The following is a 23,463-nucleotide window of genomic DNA, read 5'->3' on the forward strand; positions in this document are numbered from 1 at the left end:
AATCGGCACTTCATATTTCCTCATAACTGCAGAATAACACTTCCTTAATTCTAATTCATATTAAACCATTATCGAACTTCTCTGTTCTCTATGAGTTATTGGGTCATTAAACCACTTCTATATAGTCCGTTTAAATCCTATATGAATAGGTAAATATATTTTACAAATGTACATCTAAATAATATGCAATAGGTATAATATAAATGCGCGGTAAAAAGTAAAAACTTGTGATATTTTATATTATAAATATGTATTATAAGGAAAATAAATTTAAAATTAAATTTGGGAAGGTTTTTTTTTAAACACATCATAGAGTAAACTAAAATATAACAAAATATCAACATTTCATTTGAATAATATGTTAGGCAAAAAATTCTGGATGTGGATGAACTCAAACCTCTCTCAAACATCTGCAATAATAATTCATTTTGTATGTAATGCACTCTGTTAACAAATATAATTATACAAATAAGTAATGTTGTTGAACGGTTGCTTCACTCACGATTAATGAATATATTATTGTAAATAAGTTATATTTTTATAAAAAAAATGTTCATTTTATTTTTGTAAAACAATATTTATAATCTATATTTAAATAATATTACAATCAGCATTTTTTTTTTAATAATTTAGAAAATATATATTACTTGAATATAATATATGTTAAAGGAAACTACTCATTAGTAGCACCTCTGAATTTGTACAAACCTATATTTATATATATATTTTATTACTATTTTTTTTTTATTAATTTAGAAAGTCTCTAAGCCATTTTTTTTTTTAGTTTTCTATTAGAGGGATTTCCAGGGATAGTTAAAAAGGACATCTGGGAAATGATAGGTTATTATATGATAGGTTACTGTAAAATTTGTTGTAATACTTACACGGTAATTTTTTAGGTTGTTATATGTAGATTTTTGTTTAGTCATAGGTTAGTAACGTACCATGGGTATCTAATAGTGATTATACATTATAAAATCTGAAAAGTTATATAAAATTTAAAAAAATGGGGAAGTATATCTCTCAATGAATAGGTAGGTCACTATAATTGATGTGTTAAATTTATGATTAAAAAATTACTGAAAATGATGTAAAACGATTAGGTGGAAATACATTTATTAATAGTAATCGCTCTCTAATAGAAAATATAAATATTTTTAAAATTTTCGCAAGAAAAAAAGAAAAACTTATGAGAAATGTTTTGTTAAATTTTCAAACCTATGGTATGAAAATTAAAAAATTCAATTATTAACTACAAAATTGTAATTGCCAGTTTTTGAAATGTTGATAATTTTCTTAAAAATTTAAAATTAAAAACTTATAAAAAAAACTGAATATTTATTGACGATGTTTTTTAATTTATTGCTGTGTGAAGAACATTATATGAATTTTTAAGCTTTTTACTTATAAATAAAAATATAGGGAGCTAAGGCAAATCAATAGGTACTCAAAAGTCAAAAATTAAAAATGTTTAGAAAAATCAAAATATTTTTAGAATTTTATCATGATTTTAAAATGCTATTATAAGCACTTGATGAAAATATCGAGTTTCAACAATTATTCGTTTTTGCATTACAAAAATATAGATTTTAATAAAAACTGGTTTTGAGTAGATATTCCTGTTTTTTCATAATGTTTTTGTTTTTTCCGAAGCTTTTGTTTCTAGGTATTAAAAAAGTATCTTTATAATTCAGATACAAATATATATAATATATATTAGAAAAAAATAGTATTGTATAATCAACATTCATTCTTAGCTCCGCTCAGATTCTAGAATTACAAGTTATATAGGATAAGGATAATTCGTGATTTTAAATTCTACTAGATATTTAGCAACTGCAGATGTATTTATATTAAATATAATAATATTTACTATATCGTTGCATCATATTATATAACATCATCACTTGAAAATATTAATCAATTATTGACTATATAATAATTTAAAATTAATAATAAGAAATGACTACATAATAAATTCAAATAGTTATTACATAATGTGTATTTAATAAAATTTCCATTATTTAAGAATATTAATAAAATAATATTATTAAGACACATAGAAAAATAAACGTATGCGTAATAAGTGAATTTATGAAGGATTTTACCTTTCCAAAATTTAGCTGGTGGCATACGCAATATTTTAATATTTTTTTCGTATAAAAACTATTTTATAATTACAATTAAAACTTTAAAGTTTATACGGTTTAAAGTTCTTATAATTGAGTAATTTGTAGTAATACGGTTCACTTATCAGTTACCCATCGTTATCATCACATAGTGAAATTATTAAGTTTACATATTACAGAAATATTATATATTATAATCTATAACTCACAATAATATTATTCATTACTTAATACTAATAATACTTATATCCAATGGTTATTAATTAGTATATATTTTAGAATTTATTATATTTACATTAAATAAATAATATTCGATGACCTATTTAGTGTTTACCGTGTGTCCGTGTACTTAACAAATAACACCAATGCAGGTGTAAACAATACATTGCATATGCGTACATAATACATTGTATTATACAATATATTTTATTACTTGTCGAAACAATAATATAATATCTCATAAAAATAAATATTAATCATGAATTGGACAATAGTTATATAAAGGATCATAAGTAATCTTTAATGTACAAAGTATACATATTATAAGTTGCAAGTATTTAATTTTTAATTTTAAAAATTTAAAATATAATGTTATTTCTAATCGATTTGATTGTAGTTATGACATAGTGTTAGTAAATATTAATGTGTTGTAAGTCATAAAAAAAAATAATACTTCGTTGTATTAATATATACAGGAAATTACCTATGGACCGTACAAAACTTTTCATGGTCTTGTATTTTATATCTTTAATTAATATAAAGAGAACTATTATAATATCATAGAAAATAGAAAAACTAGGTATATTATTAATACATGGAAATTGTTGAAAACAACACATGCCATATGGCATATATACATGGGTACGATTCATATAATATAGAAATTATTATATAATATATTTTATTTAAATTATACACGCTAATATTGTTTAATATATGGTCATTACTCATTAGTCAATGTATACAATGTGTTCCGGGGAGGTGGGAAGTGACCGGCCGACATATATGAAAGTATACCTAAAATGATGAAGAAATGCCCTTTAAAGAGGGGGTCTAACATTTTATTTTTTAAGTTATGGGCTAATTAACTTTTTTTAAATAAAACCAAACCTACCATATATTTTTTATGTTTCTCCAAAACTTTTCAACATTTTAACATAATTCTTTTTTTATTTTAAAGCTATTTAATTATTCTATCAACTAACATACGCAATTATATCATAATTATGCAAATTATTGTTATTAACTTAAAAAAGCAAACATTTTTTATTAAAAGTTAGAATTTTTAAAAATAAATTTTGTATTATTCCAAATAATTCAATATTTAGTATGGGTGTTTTTTCGTTTTAATTTAGTGAATAATACCTAAAATACCTTACAAGTTTGGTTTTCATATCTTCCATACTTGCAGAGTTATACGCTATTAATGGTTACTATCTTAATTTTTTTTAGAAACGAATATCGGTCGTTAAAACAAAGAACTAGTTACAAAAAGTGTTTTATTTAGAGTTCAAGTTTGTTTATAGTCAGGTGGGGAACTTTGAAAATCTGATTAACTAATTAAATAAACATAACATTTATTTCTTTGTTATTTATTTTTGTATGAAACTACATTATTATTATTTTGTGTTTTTTTTTCGTTAGTTATGTACCATTTTGTTTTCAAAAATAAACTAATACTTATTTAATTATTTATATCACTTTTGGTGAGTTTATGCATCATGTTTAGTAAAATTATAAATAGCCAATAATTACGATCCCAAAAGATCGGTTATGTTTAGCTGCGTATAACTCTGCAATTATGGAAGATATAAAAACCAAACTTATAAGGTATTCTAGGTATTATCCAGTAAAATAATAAACAAAAAAAACCCATATTAAATATTGAATTATTTGGAGTAATACGAGATTTATTTTTAAAAATTCCAACTTTTAATAAAAAATGGTCACTTTTCAAGTTAATAATGATAATTTGCATAATTCTGATGTAATTGCGTATGTTAGTTGATAGAATAATTATTTAGCTTTAAATTAAAAAAAGAATTATGTTAAAATGTTGAGAAGTTTTGGAGAAACATAAAAAAATGTGTGATAGGTTTGGTTTTATTTTAAAAAAGTTGATTAGCCCATAACTTAAAAAATAAAAATGTTAGACCCCCTCTTTAAAGAGCATTTCTTCATCATTTTAGTTATATTTTCATATGACGTCGGCCGGTCACTTCCCCCCGGAACATATTGTATAATAAATAATAACTATAACACTCGTTTGAATTTTTTCAAAGTATTGGAAATTTAAAATGTTAAAAATGTTTTTCTATGAATGATGGTTATTTACATTTTTAATTGTATCTTCTCATGAATAATCTAGAAAAAAATATAGTAATAGTATATTAATACTGAATTAATTTAGAGTATAGCTAGGTAACCACAATGTTTCGACGAATCAAATAATATAAGTATTTAAAATAAGTTATAAATTACAATTTAAAAATTATTTTTTGTACCTGTCGATATATACATATCATTAATGTTAATAAATTTATATGTAATAGGCATGCTTTATCAATAAAAAATTGTTGAATACTGAATAGGTTTTTAAAAATGTATAACTCCTATCTATACATTATGAATGTTACGTCTGTTATAAAATATTGGGATAGTTAGACGTCAAACGTGTAATAATACACAACCTGTCAACTAGCTATAAAAGAAACTATTTAATATTATTTTTAACTTTAAAAGTACCTATTTTTAGAATTTTTATCACTGTTAATAATTGTATACTTTTTAATTAACAGAATAAAATAATACACCATCTATGTAGATCTAATAAATATTAGTAATAAACTAATACGCGTATAATGAGTAATGACGACGAAATAAGTTTTTACTGATGATGTTTATAGTACCTATGTAATAATTAAACATTTAAATAATTATATTATACATATAGTAGGTATTTAAGATTTACTATACTATTGCTATTATAAATTATTACCTAACGGATAGTAAATAAGATAAGTGTGTTAAATTATGCAACTGCAGTTTAGGTACAATTACAGTGAACTTATAATAAGAGCAAAACAATTTGAGTATACTATATAATACTATATTACTATATGTATACTTTAATATTGTATTTAAATATAGGTATATGTATTATATTCAGTGCACGAATTGGGGAAGTGCGCAGAGGGACGGAGCTCCTCTACTATTTTTTTTTGCGTACCCAAACTTTATTTTTTCTCTGGAACGGCATAGACTATTATATCCAAAAAAAATATTATTAAAATGTGGATTTCAATTTACGTCAATTATAAAACGAATTTTACGATTTTTAATATCAAAAACAATAATTATTAATTTTGTTATCTATTTAGTATTATATTGAATAAATAAATTATGTATGATGTTGATTATTATCATTTATTTATTTTCTACTTAACATTTACGAATTTACGATGTGGGTATTACTATCAGAATAAATTGTATTTGGAATTTAAATATCTGTGTAGGTAAAAAGTGATATTTAAAATATAAGTATGGTTGGTAAAAGGGTGGAAAAGCCCCCCATGGGCCACGGGTCTGTGTTAAGTAATTGTGCACTTAGAACAGTTTTAAAATCGTTGAATTGAGCTTCTCTATTTCATTTTTCCCAATTTAAGCACTGTATATATTGTATATTAAGTTCACTAAAAAAATGATTAGATATGATGAAAATTCTGTTGAAACCACACTTTCTTAAATAATTTATCAATTTCTTTATAGTACATACTAGAAACAATAACTAGTAGGTACAGGATTTTCTATAGTAACTAGTAATTTTTTTATATTTATATGCTAGCAGAAACCAAACAGAATATTTCTTGCTGTATAGATTAATAAGGATAAATGATTCACCTATACGGCTATACCGACTATACTTTATAGAAAAACGTTATTATGTAGTTTTTTATTTGGTCCCTATAAATATCACACACTCAAAGAAAAGATTATACTAAAAGATTATAATATACTATTTAATATTATGATGAATAATGAACAACTTACAAGGCATTGAAAATTAAAATCGTTCTTTCCTTTATAAAATATAGTCTAAAGTAATCTAAACATATATTTTATACAATACTTAGTCAAATCGTACTCCTTTGTCATAATACTCCGAAGATTTTTACAAGTTATAAAATGTTCTTATAAATGAAATTGACAACTTTTTAAATATTTGGGCTATTTGATAATAATACATTACTATATTAAATTGGTATTATATTTTTAAAATCATCATAGTCTATCCTATCTTCTATAAATCTATTAACATAACTTTGTTTATTGTCATGCCTAAGCCTAACTCTGAAGTATATATTACAAGCCTTTTCAATTAAAAAATAATAATAAACCCTGTAACCATACAATCGTATTGTCATTTAAAAAGTGGGCAAGTGATGGGTCTAAATTGACTGTATATAGTATAGCATAGTATAGGACATAGTTGTCGTCTGTCGAGTGGGTCACTGCCGAGTCTTGTGTTATATCTAGATGAGTTTAAGAGGACGCATGCGTTGTCTCTATCTTATACACGCGTAAAATAGTTAAAAACTGCATTGCGCGGGACAACTTTACTCCGTCGATATTTTTATCAAAATTACCAAAATTATAAATCCCATTGGGAAGAACTTTACCTGTGACGTAGCGTTTTAATTTTTTTGATAGTGGTAACCAATAATTTTTAATAATTAAATGAAAAAAAACCTAAAATTTTCAAACCGATAACTTTAATTGCATTCATTTTATAAAAAAAAATTAAAACGCTACGTCACAAGTAAAGTTCTTCCCAATTGGATTTATAATTTTGATTGTTTTGATTAAAATATCAAGGGAGTAAAGTTGTCCCGCGCAAAACAGGTTTTAGCTATGTCACGCGTGTATAAGACAGAGACAACACATACGGGTATAGCGTCCTCTTAAATATGAATTTAATTACATATCAAGTAAATAAAAACTATTCTAAGCAGAGACGGTCTTCAGCCTATATCAATTTAGTACATTTTATGATGTTTTCCTGTTTTTTTGATATTACTATTAAAGTAATTTTATTTACTATTAATACTTAATATTAGTATATATCATGATTGATGATTGAAACATTGCATTTATCGTCTATATACATTATTCTGTATAATAAATATTTAATCATTATAATAATAATAATTTATACTAATACTATATTATTATTATATCACTGTAAATATTTTAAAAATAATCTACATTTTTGAAAATATCTTTAGGCGAAATAAAGTTCATAACATACTTAAAAGCCTTAACTCTTAAGTTACCATAAATAATGATTTTAAATAACAACAAAATAATAATGAACATCGATATTTAACGTTTAAATATATAATTTTGTCCAAATTTGAACTTCAAATGTCCATAAAAAATAATTGATTTTATACATTTTTTAGTTGGCCACTATGAAATGGTTATAACATTATGAGGAATATTGTATTATATTTTCAAACTTTAGTTATATAAATTAATGATTTTATAAATTATAATTTTTTTCTACAAAATACTTAGTTGTAATTTTGACGAATTTTACAAATATTTGAACTTCAAATGCATACAAAACCGTGTCTAAATAGTTTTATAATTTTTATATAGATATATACAACAAAAACATATTTAGGGTTTTTATTAAATTTTCAAGAATTTTGACTCGACGAATAATTTTTTATCGTTATCTATAGAAAAAAATTTCAATTTTCAAATGTCTATAAATAGCTCAAAATGAAGAGTCGAATTATTTAATTTGTATTAAGGGCAGAAAAGCACAAAAACAAATAATAAATCATTTTTTCTTGCACGTTACTTAAAATAATTCACATTGTTGACTCTTAACTATTGTAAAAGCAATACATTCATCGTTTTTCTTCAAATTTAATAAATAGCGACGAAATTGAATAAAAAGCATTGTTTTATTTTAAAGTATTATGGAATTACAGTTGGTTACACCGTTTTTTTGTTTTGTGACTATACTGTTTTGTTATCACCTATCAAGTTTGATAAGATCAAAGGGCTTAGACCAATGATAATAGACGTGCATTTTTCTAAATTAAATTTTTGAATTTTTCGTTACTGAATTGTGTTATTTTCCAATTATTTTTCTATACATAATGTTGTTTTTGAAAATTATGTGACCGTATTATTTCACCAAAATCTATTATAAACTGATTGTTGTTTATTTATTGTAATTAAATTATAGTTTAATTTTAGTAAAAAAATCTTTCTATCTATGAATTTTAATTATTTAAAATGTCACAGAGGGCTGCCAAAAATAAAAGTCGCAAATCACCAAATCCGTTGTTTGAAAAATGGATTTCAGAATGGTTAAAAGAAGCTACTGAAAAAGGTTTGGAAGTCCGTCATGGTTATCAACGTGTGAGTTGTAAAATTTTTAACTTAAATTTTAGGCTATTAAAATCAATATCTATGTTTATATAATGATTTCTTTTAATGTTAAATGCGTGTAAATATACATAGTATTTCATACATGTATTGAGGCTAGACTATGAGGGACTGTGTAATGTATTAAACTGTAAATATAAGTCTATTATTTTATAGTAATACAATTTACAAATTTTATATTTGCCTAACTGTTTTAAAATTAAAAGAAATTATATAAATATATATCCTATCATTATACAATATTATATTGTATCTATGTACAATAATTATTTTGACAATTTTAAATGATTTATATATTATTATAGGCATTAAGTTCATTGCGAAAATGTCCATTGCCATTTAAGAGCGGAAAAGAATGTTTAATTCTAAAATTTTTTGGTCCAAAATTATGTGCTAAATTAGATAAGCAGCTTGAACAGCACAATAAGCAGATATCTACAGTTTCAGGTAACTAAATAATTATCTTTTGTATTTTAATTATTCTATTTACATAACATGTTAATATTCACAGATTTAAATGATATATTGCAGATGCAGATGAAGGTATTACAGCTGACATTTCTAAAAATACAAAAATTGTCAGTGTTTTAAAACCTTCAACAAGTAATCAAAGTAATCAAAATCAAAATCCAATTATTTCTCTTACTCATAATGATTTTCCTGTAAGTATAAAAAAAGTATTAGGTAGAGACTACAGAAACCCATCACTAAAATAAACACTAACTTTTTATGTCACTGTTGAATTATAAAATATAAATATTATACAAATATAATATAGTAAACATATAGTAATCAATCTTTTTTTAATGGTTATACATTTTTCATTACATTTATGTTTGCATAGATTTTCACTACCTAGATCAAAAATAATTTACATTATTTATATTCTGTAATTGAATCTTTTTGAAATAGAAAAATAACCATACAGCTGTGGTAGAAAATGAGAAGATAGTTTTGTGGCCAAATGAATTTACTGTAATGTTGTTAATTGATACAGGCGAATCTAGTAGTTTACGGTATGTGTATTGTATAATATTATGATTTAATAACAGTAGGTATATTCCAAACAAGTATATTTAATTTGTTGATACTTATTTTTATACTAGAAAAACCAATCTAGACAAAGTCATTTCAGAATTGTCATCTTTAAATGTGACTTTTGAAATGAGACGATTGAGTGTTGGAGATTTTGCTTGGATTTGTCGTGATAGAAGTGGAAAAGAGCTTATGTTACCATATATACTTGAACGAAAACGATTAGATGATTTATCAGGTAGCATTCAGGACGGCCGTTTTCACGAGCAGAAAGTAAATTAATTTTTTATGAAAATATAATATTCTACAATAAGTTTGTAAATCTTAATTTTCATAGTTTAGATTAAAACAATGTGGACTTGAAAATAAAATCTATCTAGTTGAGAATGAAAAAAAATATCATGGATTACCAATATCTCATTTACAACAAGCATTGGCAAACACTGAGGTCATAGATGGATTTACAATTGTGAGAACAGATAATCATTTGGAGTCTATGAAATATATTGCAAACTTCTCTAATATACTTACAAATATGTTTAAGGTATAGTATAATTGTCTTACTCTTCTATATAAATCAATTTATTTTTGAAGTTTATTGATATTTTTAAATTATTTACAGGACAAAATGCTTACAACTCATATTGATGAAGTCGATTCCGGCTATGGAAACTCCTCAAATATTGTAAAACTTATATCTTTTAAAACTTTTTCCTCGAGCTCTGCAAAAAACAAGGTATATTAGTGTCATACAAAATAATTTTAATTTTTAATTTTCTATAGTATGATATTAATTAATTAATAGAACATGACTGTACGAGATATGCTGATTCGACAATTACTTCAGATCCGAGGTTTGTCTGTTCATAAAGCATTTGCAATTGTTGAACAATATCCTAGTCCGAGATTACTTGTAAATGCATTTAAAAGATCAGGTAATCCACTTTTATTATCAAATATATCTTATGGTATACCAATCAAAACAGTCGGTCCGGCCATCAGCAAGACATTGTTTCAAATATACTATGCAAATGACAATCGTGTATAAATTATGATACAAATGTAAAGCTAAATAATGAAAATATGAATACTTGTTTGGTAAACTTTACTGTGAAAATAATTTTAATAATAAAAATAAATGTGTTAAATTTATATTTAAAATATAGTCATTTTTGATGATGCTATTTAATTGGTGTTTTCTTGAGTTTCATTGAGATGTGTACGAGTTTTTTTTTTGTATATCCTCGCCCCTCTCCTTGTCTCCCTCACATGGTATATTATTATATATGATATATATAAATATATATATTTACACCGAGTATTTGATATGGAATGTCGCCAAACAGTGTGAAATATCTTCCCACACCATAATAATAAATTCTATTTTTATGCCGTCCAGTTCGCCACTGCCATTCGTTCTGTTTTTCTGCGTTTTTAACGAATTTTCTTTCCAGTTAGTCTAGCAAAATGTAATAAATACAAATATACCTAACTATTATTATTGTTTTTGTAACACAATTAAATCTTAATTTATTACCATTATTATCCATCGGTGTTAATATTGCGTTTGTTGTCTATTTATATTGTACAGTAGAACATTTTGAATGTCCGGCGGAAACACTCAGAGATTTCGTCCACCGTGGGTGAAAGATGGACCCAACTCGGTACCGAAGGCTACTGTGCCGTGGAGGACCAAAGATAAGACTGCAGCTGCCGCTTCCACCGTCGCCGATGACCAACCATCGAACGCAGTATATAATTTTAAATTTAAATGCATATTTTTGCGATGCGTTTCGTTTGATTGCTGCACTTTAAAAAATTCGTGTCCACTGCACTTTCGCGCATCGTGAACCGCTGTCAAACGATTTGCTCAGACACAAATTCATTATTGTTTATTATTTTAATAAATATTATTTTTTGTTACGTCTCATGTCGACAGGCCGCCTCCGACGAAGCGAAACATTTTAAATTAAGAAAAGTTGGACCGTCAGAAGGCAGAAAAGTTACCGAAATAAAAATCGTGCCCAAAGTAAGCAACAAATTTATTATAACATACCTAAAATAGGTATATTTAGTACAGTTGTACTTGCACTTGAAGCATTTGAAGCTGGTAGGTTGACAATTATCAAGTTATTATAGATAATTTAGAACGGTTCTGAATTTTAATTTTGATAAAATGTATAGGCATTGGCACAATTACATCGTATATAGTATATTTACAGTGCGTATTGGGAAAGGTGATCTGATACGTTACCATGCATATATATATATATATATATATATATATGCATTTAAAATGCACTTAAAAAAATAAAGTCATGAGGACGTTATTTATATATAACTTAATGAGCTTACTTCCCACGTGAAAAAACACGAGTAATTAGTTTAAAAAATATACAACTTATTCAATTAAAAATCACACTAATCATAGGTATGTACTGAAATAGCTTATTCATACGAATGAAACGAGGAAACCTATTGGTAATAAAAATGTAATATACAGAGTTCAAGTATACATCGATAGAAATAGTTAAATTATTTAAAACAAAATAATATTGTACCTACAGATGAACAGTTTAGTATTAAAGTTAGTTTATTTTTATGTAAAACGGGTCCATAAATAAACTGTAAAAAATATTTATTTCTATAATTCATTTTAGTTGGCGGAGTTACTATAAAACAAAAAATAATTAAAATTGGAACGGAAAACTATTTGTAACCTATCGCTAGTAATGTACAACTAGTATCATAAATTCATAACCGATATGAAATATTTTTTAATAATTAATAAAACCGCAGCAGTGATAACATTTAAATAATAATTACATTTTTAAATCATATCATAATATTACCATTAACTTATAAATTTTACAACTGTAAATCAAATTAATATTGGCCTTTTTGTGAAATCGTGTTAATAAATTTATTAGTACCTATTGTACAAGTAATTTAGTGCAGACCTAGGTAATACAATTTAGGAAAATAGAAGTGCATAATATAATTTTTGTATCTCCGCAGTATGAGATTATTAAAAATTACAAAAAAAAAATATTTTACCCGAATAAAATGCGCTGATGTATTCTTCGTATCGATTAGAGTAAATATACATTTCTAGTGTTTAATCCGAAATTAAATTGTTGATTATGGTTTGATCGAGTTACGAGTATAAGTACTCATCACCAATTTTATTCGGTTTTCTATAATTATTTCGGTTAATACGGGTTATACAGGTTACGTTATATATTATGGTTACACGCCTTGGCTCTGTGATTTGAACTTTGAAAAAATCCGATAAATCGCATAGTTATTAGGTATCACTGCACTTTATATGAAGTGTTATTACAAAAATTGTTACTTTAAAAATGCTAGAAATATTATACGCATATTTTTTATTCAAATTAGATTAAGATGTTACACTAATACACTACAATTTAAAAAAAATGCGTCTGATTTACAATTTATATTAAAAAGGTTGGTTCTGCCATAAGGTACTTCTTTAATTGATAAGAAAATAATTTATTTAGCGTGGTTATTCATGATAAACCCAGGTACCAGATAAATAGCTGAATCAGTAAAGTAATTTTTTTGTGAAGGAGTGGGACAAAATATTATGTTTTTTTGTAATTGCCACCTTTGACCCTTCAAGCTGGAGTGAGGATCATATTGACTCCTAATATACTTTATACTCGTATTTGTCGTAAGCTTTGAGGGGGGAAGGACGTAGTAATTTATACCAGATATTTTCTTAAGGTACTTTTACTTTATTAAATTTCCTTTTGTAGCTGATAATACTTAGAAGTTTTAATATTGACTATTACGATTAGGATTAATGTGACCAATATGAGATATTGTATCGATATGTTTTTTTAAATGATATGACATTGCATTGAAACAGATGGCCGAGATTAGTAAAAAATGTGTGGACATATATTTTTTAAAACGTTTTAGGATCTTTGAATATTTTGAATTTTCACTAATGTGTGACTATAAGGGAACAACAAAAATTAATCGTAATAATGTTATTATATTAAACAAGTACGCACTTTTGTTTTCATATATTCAGATCGATCACCAAGGCCCGTTGCAGATCAACAGTAGAGTCGTGCCAATAGCCGTTGCACAAGTTCCGGAAAAGGTGAAAAAACCGACATCTGCGACTACTACCATGGCATCGCCATCATCAAAACCACCACCGACTAAGGTGGTCCAGGTTCCTGTTACTCCTGCACCGGCCCCAACACCTCCACCGCCCCCGAAGCCGCCTTCCGCACCGGCACCGCCTCCACCGCCACCAGCACCGGTAATGCCGTCCCGAGCACCAGGGCCACCACCGCCTCCACCACCACCCGCGAGTTCTAACGACGGTTTACCACCCATAAGTAAGGAATATTCACTACAATAACAATGTTTAACGCTTTTTATGACTTAATCTATGTAATATAGTATACTATACAGCTGTCGGCTATACAATAACAATTGGTAGGTACTATTAAAATTAAAAAAAATGTTAACTATATAGATTTGAAGTAATTATGTATAGTTCTATAGATACGCTATTTTAGAATTTATAATGGTATTATCATAATGTTAAAAGTTAGAAATTTAAAATAATTCAAAAAAGTAAATTACTCATCAGTAGAAAGGGATATAAAGTGAGTGAGGATCCAATTCACTATCGTCTCGTTTGTTTTATTATTAATTATTAGTTATTAGTGTTATTACATAATATAAGTATAAAAGGTGAATTTAAATAAGGCTGATAACACAATTTTTTTTAAATATACCTAAGTGATGAGTTGGGAGGGGAACAGTAAGTTCTTACTCAAGAGTTTTAAAAATTAAATACGTTTATATACATTTATTACTCCTAAAAATGAGAAGTGAACACCTACATGAATACAACAATGCGATGTATGGATTCTTATAAAGAATTGTCTACTAAATAATCACAAAAAAGAGATCAACAAAGATTATACATCTATACTAATCGTATAATATCAACCCATAATTAGAAAAAATGTATTCTTTGTGTTCAGTAAAAAACTGCTAGTTTTAATTGATTTTAATTTTTTTTTAAATCTTGCAACTTATAAAAATGAAAAAAAACATTACAGCGTGTTATAAATAAGCGTATAGTTCAAAAGTCTTATATATTATACAATGGGTCAAAATGTTTAATTAATAAATACAGATAAATCGTATTTTAATCATAGTCATGCAAGTGACAGAACTTTAAAATGACAATAAATTAGAAATTTTTATTAGAGAATAGTTATAGACTCCACTAGAAAAACCATAAAAAATTATATGAAAAGAAATATTTAAATATATGTTTACAAAGGAAATTATTGATTTTATCCGATTTAAAACTTATACCAGAAAAGAATGCATTGTTTTTCTTATATGCAAAATCAAGAAAAGAAGTTCACAAATTATTAAATTATTATTTCAATATGATAATTATTTGCCAAAACTATATATTCATAAATTTGTTAAAACAATTAGATAATGGATAATTTAATTATTCTAAAAAATATTACACATAATTTATAGTAATACAATTTAAAAAAGAAGTATAATAGAACCTATACATTCTGTTCATTTTTGTTTATTACCAAATGTATATAAAAAAAAAGATATATATATAATATTACATCAATGAAAATAATTGATATACCTACCTATACGTGGGTTAAGTGGGAGTTATATTTAAAAGAATTATTTAAGATATCGAAATAGTAAAAAATAGCAATGTATCAAACAGTTTTTGAAATTTTTTCGGAAACAGAGGTGTTTGGTTGTCATTTATATTTGAGTCACAATATAATTCAGAAAATTCCAATGTAAGAAAATGGTCGGTATTTATTTTTTGACTTCCTTATTTCATTCCAGGGGAAGCGGAAGAATGTTTTACTATAGACTATTTTATAGCAGACAAAACTGAATATTCAGCAATAATAGAATTTTGTCACAGAATACATATGATAAATGCATGTAAAAGTTATTTCGGATTTTATTCATATTTATATTTATATTAATAAATTTCAAAATTTTAAAATTATCGAAACTCTAAGACTTTTTAAAATTAATTTATACATAAATAAAATAACCGAACCACCGCAAATGGTAACATACAAACAAAAACCTATAAAAATATACCACTAAAAAACAAAATTTTAAACAAAAATTTAGATTATTCAACAATTAAAATTAATTAATTAACGATAATATTAAATATTTAGGTTTTCAAAATAGAACACAAAAAAATGTAAAATGATTTTTTTAAAAACATTTCTAAGACGATTGTACACTAATTTGACAATGCATATTTTAAAACAAAAATAAAACTATGTTTAAACTTACATATTATACCAGCGGTTCTTAACCTGTGGTCCGCGACCCCTTGGGGGTTCACGGCAGCTTTGAGAATATTAAAAATAAAATAATTTATATTACAGTTTTATGAAAAATTAAGTTTAATAAAAATAATTATAAATTTGTATGTTTTGTTATGTCTACTTCTATAATTTGTAATATAAAATAATTATTATAATTTTGGTTATGATAACATCAGATGTTTTGTAAAAAAAAAAGGTATCCGACAAAAAATTAGTAGGGGGTCCACGATTTCTAAAAATCTTTCATCGGGGGTCCATATTCTACAAAAGGTAAAGCACCACTGTATTATACCATTTTTTTCTAAAATATAGGAATTGACATGGGTATACATATTTAGCTTTTACCTGCTAGGTCAAGTGTAGGAACTTGCATTAATAATATACATAATATATAATATAGTTGTAAAAAGTACAATATAAATCGATGAAATATAAAATTTAGTAAATGCATGTAATTTTATCAATATAACTATACTTACAATGTTGTAAGTAAAGAAATTTATAATATTTCTACCTATTTAAAAATGTATTATTTTAGTTTTTTATTATTGATTGTGTTAATATATCTTTATATTTTTCATTTTTATCGCTTAATTCACGTTAGATTTGTATATGTTTTTGCATATGTTAAAAACATATTATGTTTTTTGTAGTTATTTTGCTTTTAATGTAAATAATACTAACTATAAACTATAGAAACAAATAAAATTAATTTAAATCAAAATTATTAAGACAGCATAATTACAATATAAGCATTATGTAATAATACATTTTGAACGATTTTTAAATGAGCTATCGCTTTAAAATATGAAATGTAAAATTTTTTTTCCCTTCTTATTATGAGATCAACCTTATGAATATATAAAATGCATTAACAATTAACTACTTAAATATTTTAATTATTAACTTGGTGTAAAAAATTTAATTTGTAATTACTTTAATTTTTAAATTTCTTAGAAGTTAATAAAACTGTGAATGATACGATTATTATATTGAAATAAGATCTAGGTCATTCATATAAAGGTTCCATAAAAAAAGTCTCTAAATAATAGTTGGCTTTTATCCAAACAAGTCATAAAAGTTTAAATTATATGGATTAGTACGAAAGGAAGTATTTTTTAAAACATATTATTAACTAAGTTCTCAAACGAAGTATTTATTTATAGTATCTATATATATACATATATTATGATATACATTTATTTTTTTTTGTAAATATTTGGTTTCAGTGATTTAATTTTCTATCGTAGAATACATTAAACTGAATTATTAGGTATAAAAAATATTATACAAGCTTATAATATTTACATTCAAATTTAAAAGCTATTAATTGTTATAGAAAATTAAAAATTACTTGCATGAAAGAACTGAACTTTTTTTCATGAGCTAGTAAAAATTATTTTGTAATAATTAAACATTTTGTTCTTAAAAATAATTGCTTGCTGTATACCTCCATGATTACGGTAAAAAACAATATTTTCAAATAGCAAAATGGCAAAATATAATGTGGAGCTATTATCGCAGTAAAGTGATGTTTAAACTGAAGGTCGAAATTGTTAGTATAGATATATATTTGTAGGTACCTGTAAACGCAAGTGTATAACGTAGTGTCGAAGGATGACTATAATGTAACATAAATATAGTGTTGGAAATGTTCCAATCGAAAAGTTTAATTAGAATTTAGTTAGTACATAAATCCGATAAGAACGATTAACTAATAAACTATTGTCTGCTACTTATATATTATTATATTGTCACTTCGATTTTGAAGCGCGCGAGAGTGCATTTGATTTGATGACAGCTATTATTGCGAGCGTGCCATATAAATATTGCAAGAACCTACTTGTAAGTCAGTTTTGGAATAATTGTGCATTAGTGATCGAATAATTTTATTTGTCAGTTAAAAAACCGCCGACGCCGGAAAAAATGAAGAAGTTGGAATCGTTACGGAGTCGACCGAGGAGACGTCCAGACTGGTCGGACATGATGAAAGAAGTAGAAAGCGGTAGGAAGTTGAAACATGTTGAGTGCAACGATCGCAGTGCTCCGATCATATCTAGCACCAAGTCCAAGGGTCAGGTAAGCGTTGAAATCAGAGGTGTTATTGTTTTTCTTGAAATTTCTCCGTTGCGATCTGTATACAATATTATACAAATAAGTAGTCGTTCTCTCAATTTTCTATATACCTACTTAATATACTGATGTTACAAACTGTTTGGTTCAATTCCAAAATTGATACCTATAACTATGTATATATGTACTTATCTATACGTCACATGTATAATTAAATAATATAAAGTTTATTTGAACCTTTTAATTTGTTTTTATAAAATTTGATCGGATTCGATATACAATTGAAGGTTCAGTTCGGTTCGGTCTCAAAATACATGCGGTTCGTAACATTGCTATTATAAATTACTATTGTTGAAATGTAATATTGACAATATAATATATATACAATACACCGTATATATACGTATATGGTATGTAGTCATATAGACTTGGTGAATAAAATACCATTTATGCACAATAATCGAAATGCGTCTGTTTCAACAGTTTTTGTATGAATCTGAAACGAAAGCAGAAGAAACCGATCACCATCAGCTGCTAAAAGACATCCAGCACGGAGTCAAACTTCGCAAAGTAAAGACGAACGATAAGAGCAAACCGTACATAGAAGGTATAATATAATTGCACATATTTAATATAATAACATGATGCATGTGTATTGTGTACGACAATAAAAGGCCATACAGCCATACAGGAGGTTAATATGTGGAAATTATAATGTATTATAGTATATAGTGGTGTAACTTATAGGTCTCGTAGGGACATGCAGGGCGAAGTGAGTAGCAGGAAACTTGTCGAATTTTATAATATTATACATGTCGGCATTAAAATCCCAACTACCCGATTTTGATTAAAAAAATCTGAAATCCAATTATATAAATACAGAAATAATTTCGAAAAAAATACAATACCTATTATTGAGTGTTGACCAATACAAATTTTAGTGAGATAAAAAAAGTAATAATTATATCGAAATTGTTTTTTTTTATTTAAAAGTGTACACATAGAAACTAATAAATAATTTATTTTTGTCGTGCTCAAGATATATGGTTTTATCTTTGTATTTTATACTACAGTTGTAGTGATAACAGTGATAAATATTTATTAGGTAAATAGTCTTAATATTTCAGATTGAATAATGTATTATAATTTTGATAAAAAAACTATTCAAATAACATTTGATATTTTTTAATTTCAATAATTAATAATTTATTAATTCCTATAAGAGTTAAATAGGTTTTTAGTATAATATATTAAAAATATAAATATATATTTATATATAAGTACTGTAACGAGTACCTACTGTCTCCTTGTAACGAATGGATCCACTACAAGACAGAAATTTCCGTTGTATGGAAAATAATAACAGTTTCGTATAGCTTATATATTCCTTGGATATATTCCGTATATTTTAGTATCTCTATATCGGAAACTCGTTTATAACGAAAAAATCAGTCTAGATTCTAGAGTGAATCCATCATAAGAAGGTTTTTTTATGTATGTATTTTATATAAGCATAAAATACCTTAAAATGAATACTAAATAATAAAAAATCAAAGAGATTAATTTTGTATTTTGTTGATATAGTTTCAACATTAAATGTATTTAATATAATATGTTTAACTATATGCAAAATGTAGTGAGTAGAAACTCATAATATATATATATATATTTTATACTAGGTCTCAGAAAGTTTAGAAGACAGGAAACGATTGATGAAAAAATTCAAAAGTCTGTGTCGATGGCTGACGTCGTAGCTGCCGCTGCAGAGCCCGATGAACTCGATGACATTGATAAAGTTTGTCCATAATATAATAGATTGTCTTAAGATTTTTGTCACTTAATTTACTATATACCAGATTGATTATTGTTTTAGGTACGAGACGATTTGCAATCGGCCAAGCAAATGCTCGCCTTGGAATTGCGAAGCAAAGAGGCATTAGAACGGGAAAACAAACGACTTTTGGCCAGAGTTGCAAATCTACAAGAAGAACTCAAAGACAAGTCAACTGGCACCTCGGGGCCGATGAGATCAGACACGGATCAACAGGTGCATAATAATCTATATAATTAATTATGTATACCGAGTTATTTAAAATTACTAAAAATTATTTAAAAGAACATTATTATTTTGCGAAACGATGAGCGTCTTACGTTAAATTGATCATTCCATATATTTTTGCGATTAGCGTAATAACGGCTCATAGAACCTCTGCCATACATTAAAATGTTTATGTCTTATTTTTGTGTAGCTCATTAATAAATTAAAAGCAGAGGCAACAGAAGCTGATCATATTGTCAAAGACATGGAACAGAAGTATCATGTGACGGCCGAAGAACTGGATAGCACTAGACGGAAACTCGAAAGCGCTTGGCTTAGAAATCAAAAACTCGAGTTAGAGCTGAAAGCCGCGCTGTCTAGCAGAGTGGTCGCTCAACAGCCGGTTCCCCGACAAATGTCCATGAAAAAATTGTCTGTGATGCCGTCTGTTGAACACCTGTCCGAGGAAGAGGAAGAAGAAGAGGACGAAGATGATGACGACAGTTCAGATGATGGTTCTAGTGACGCGTCGCAAGAAATCGACGAGGCTAGGAGGACGGCCAGAGAGCTGAAACTGTTGGAGGTGAAACTGAAAGCCGTCCGTGATAAGCAGAATTCCGCGCTCAAGGACCGCCGGATGTATAAACAGGAGTTGGCTAAGAAGCAAAAAGAGCTCAAGTCCGAAAAGAAAAAGTACAAAATATTACAGAAAGAAGTGGACAAGATGGCTAAACTTATGAGGGACACTGACGAAGAGGAAGAAGATGAAGAAGAAGAGGAAGAAGAAGAGGAAGAAGTGAGTGCACTAAAAATGCTTTTACTATGTAGAAATAATTATAACTCGGGTAAATCGTATTATGGATATAGATGGGTTGTCATTGTTAAATGATTATTACGTGTTAAAATCAACGTAGGATAATATAGTTATAGTTATAGGTATATAATAATTTTTAAGTGTTCATAAAGATATATTTTTTTACAAATAGATTTTGAAATATACCCAAAGTCCAACATTTTCATGAAATATATTAATAAAAAAAAAGTAATTAACACAGGTAAAATGCAATTAATTTTATTTTAAAATATAATTACTTATATTTTTAAAAACTTCAAAGTATGTGAAAATATGCAAAATTTCATTTTTGAACTCGTTAGATTGTGAATCAATTTTTTATTTCATCCAGCAACTTTTTGATTCACTCAGTAAATATATGCAAATGCATGAACTCTGGGCCCTATTAATTTTAAGTTATTTGCAAGACAAGGTTGAATTATTCGTTTTTACGTGCTTTTCTTTGTTTTTAAAAAAGACATAAAGTTTGGTAAAAGTTGTACATTAAAATCATATAGTGTATGTATAAAAATTAATTTTTATATTTTTTATAAATTTGAGAACATTATACATAATTGTGTAATTTAAAATTGCTGTACACAATTATTTGTAGCTATTGTCATTAGTTTCCAAGACGAATGAGTTTTATGGTTGATTTCAACAATAATCTGACTAAATCATTTTTATATTTGTTGTTGATAATAACGCTGACAAATACAAATTTCAATATAAAATATAACGCAAAACTTTAGATTGTTATATTTAAATACAAAACAATACTTTAAACAATAACAATATGTAAATATGAATTAACATATACTTTTCTACTTATTAAAAATATTTTTTCATTATTGTTTTATTATATTTTCTTTTGGTATAAGTGCGCGCACGTTTATATTTAATTAAAAAATATTTTACTATTAGTGCATTCAAATCACAGCTGTGCTAGGTTATTAATCACTAATTTCACTTGTTAGTTGTTGATCGTATAATCTAAATATTACTATATTATAATATAATAATAGATTCAATATAATCTATATTTTGATTAAGTAGTACACCAAATATTAAATACTGGACTCCATGATATGTTATAGATGATAATTTATTTCCGATTATGGTTTAAAATTTTACATTTTTTAATTTAAAAAATGAAAACTGTATTCTGATCGTATTAGATTAATAACCAGATCTCAATTTAATAATAATAGTAAAGAAATAATATTTAAAATACTTAAAAATTATTGATTATTTAAATTATATAAAGCATAACTTCTAAAAATGAGTTTAACTATAGAAACCAATGTGACTTGCAGTAAAAAGTCTTCATTGTTCAGATAAAAAAAAAATTAGGTAACTATTTCACAAGGTGTTAGAGCTTAATTGCAGATTATTATTATTATTTATTACTTTATAGTATAGTAATTAATTCATTATGTAATGTACGATTGAGGGATGTTATTTAACATTGGTATTTTGAACTAATATATTTTTTATTTTAATCAAATATCAAATATCATAAAATTTATTGCCGTGTGTTGTACGATAATAATTATGAAAAAAAAACTATTATGTTTACGGCACGTGATATGTTTTCAGGAAAGCGAATCGTCTGAGAGCGAAGAGAGCGACGACGAACCGCAGAGCGAGGGTGAAGCCCCCGCGTCGGCCACGCCCGAACAGAAGAAGGACAACCTATGCCGCCGGTCCAAGTACTACGAGGGGCGGTTGACGTCGCTGAAAAAAGGAAACTACTTGCTCAAGGCCAACGTGGAACGACTCCAGGATGACGTTAACAAACAAAAAGAGATGTCGCTGGTGTTGCAAGAAGACTTGAATTCGGTGTTGGCCGAACTCGGATGAAAATAAAAATAATACTACAGTTTACCGCTGTGGCCGGCACGCGCGTATATAATAATAATTATTATTGACATCAATTTCGTGCTGTAAAGTATAATACATACGTTATAATAAATTGTCATTATTCTATTATAGCATAATATTTATATAACGTGGTTTTAGCCCCGTTTTATTATAATATGACACAATTATTATGGTATTTAACGAAATAAATATTATTTATTATGACTTGTGCGAGCTTTTAGCTGTGGTGCACCATTGATTTCGCGTGTACTTTCCGTAAACAAAATTCTTTTTTTCTATTTATAATACACAAAAAGGCAGAGTTAAAGCAGTGCCACAATCAGTGTTGTACAAGTACAATGATTATCCAAAAATTATCTACATAATATAAGATCATAGATAATTCATTGAAATTTTATCAAGATAAGATAATAGAAAACACTTGAAATGTTTATCGAGTTAAAAAACAATTCATATAAAACTTTTTCATTTGCAAGTAGTACTTGCTATATATTTAAGTTTGAATTTTCACACTTACAATTTATAAATACGATTTACTCATCGGTGTTTACATAAAATGAACAATATACTTCAAAATTTCTATACAGTAATGTGACTTTATCTGCCCCG

At 26.2% G+C, this 23,463-nt stretch overlaps 2 protein-coding genes across 3 annotated transcripts; both read left to right on the forward strand.

Moving 5' to 3' along the window:
- Positions 1-8,382: 8,382 nt before the first annotated feature.
- LOC113554630 (crossover junction endonuclease MUS81) lies at positions 8,383-10,818 on the forward strand. The gene is made up of 8 exons (XM_026958556.1): positions 8,383-8,567; positions 8,900-9,041; positions 9,126-9,256; positions 9,507-9,610; positions 9,701-9,902; positions 9,967-10,173; positions 10,252-10,365; positions 10,435-10,818. Exons 1-8 carry the CDS (start codon positions 8,442-8,444, stop codon positions 10,675-10,677), a joined length of 1,269 nt encoding a protein of 422 aa, XP_026814357.1. The 5' UTR covers positions 8,383-8,441; the 3' UTR covers positions 10,678-10,818.
- A 209-nt stretch (positions 10,819-11,027) lies between these two features.
- LOC113554628 (DNA ligase 1-like) lies at positions 11,028-23,021 on the forward strand. Of its 2 annotated transcripts, XM_026958554.1 has the most exons (10): positions 11,028-11,098; positions 11,221-11,380; positions 11,569-11,658; positions 13,693-14,008; positions 17,928-18,106; positions 18,584-18,707; positions 19,780-19,895; positions 19,974-20,147; positions 20,350-20,934; positions 22,570-23,021. In XM_026958554.1, the coding sequence occupies exons 2-10, from the start codon at positions 11,234-11,236 to the stop codon at positions 22,831-22,833; spliced, it is 1,995 nt and encodes a 664-aa protein (XP_026814355.1). In that variant the 5' UTR covers positions 11,028-11,098; positions 11,221-11,233; the 3' UTR covers positions 22,834-23,021. The 2 variants fall into 2 exon arrangements, with proteins under 2 accessions (XP_026814355.1, XP_026814354.1); XM_026958553.1 differs by lacking the exon at positions 11,028-11,098 and having other exon boundaries at positions 11,107-11,380.
- The last annotated feature ends 442 nt before the right edge of the window (positions 23,022-23,463 follow it).

Source organism: Rhopalosiphum maidis, chromosome 2 (genome assembly GCF_003676215.2).
Source record: "Rhopalosiphum maidis isolate BTI-1 chromosome 2, ASM367621v3, whole genome shotgun sequence".
NCBI classification, from domain to species: domain Eukaryota; kingdom Metazoa; phylum Arthropoda; class Insecta; order Hemiptera; family Aphididae; genus Rhopalosiphum; species Rhopalosiphum maidis.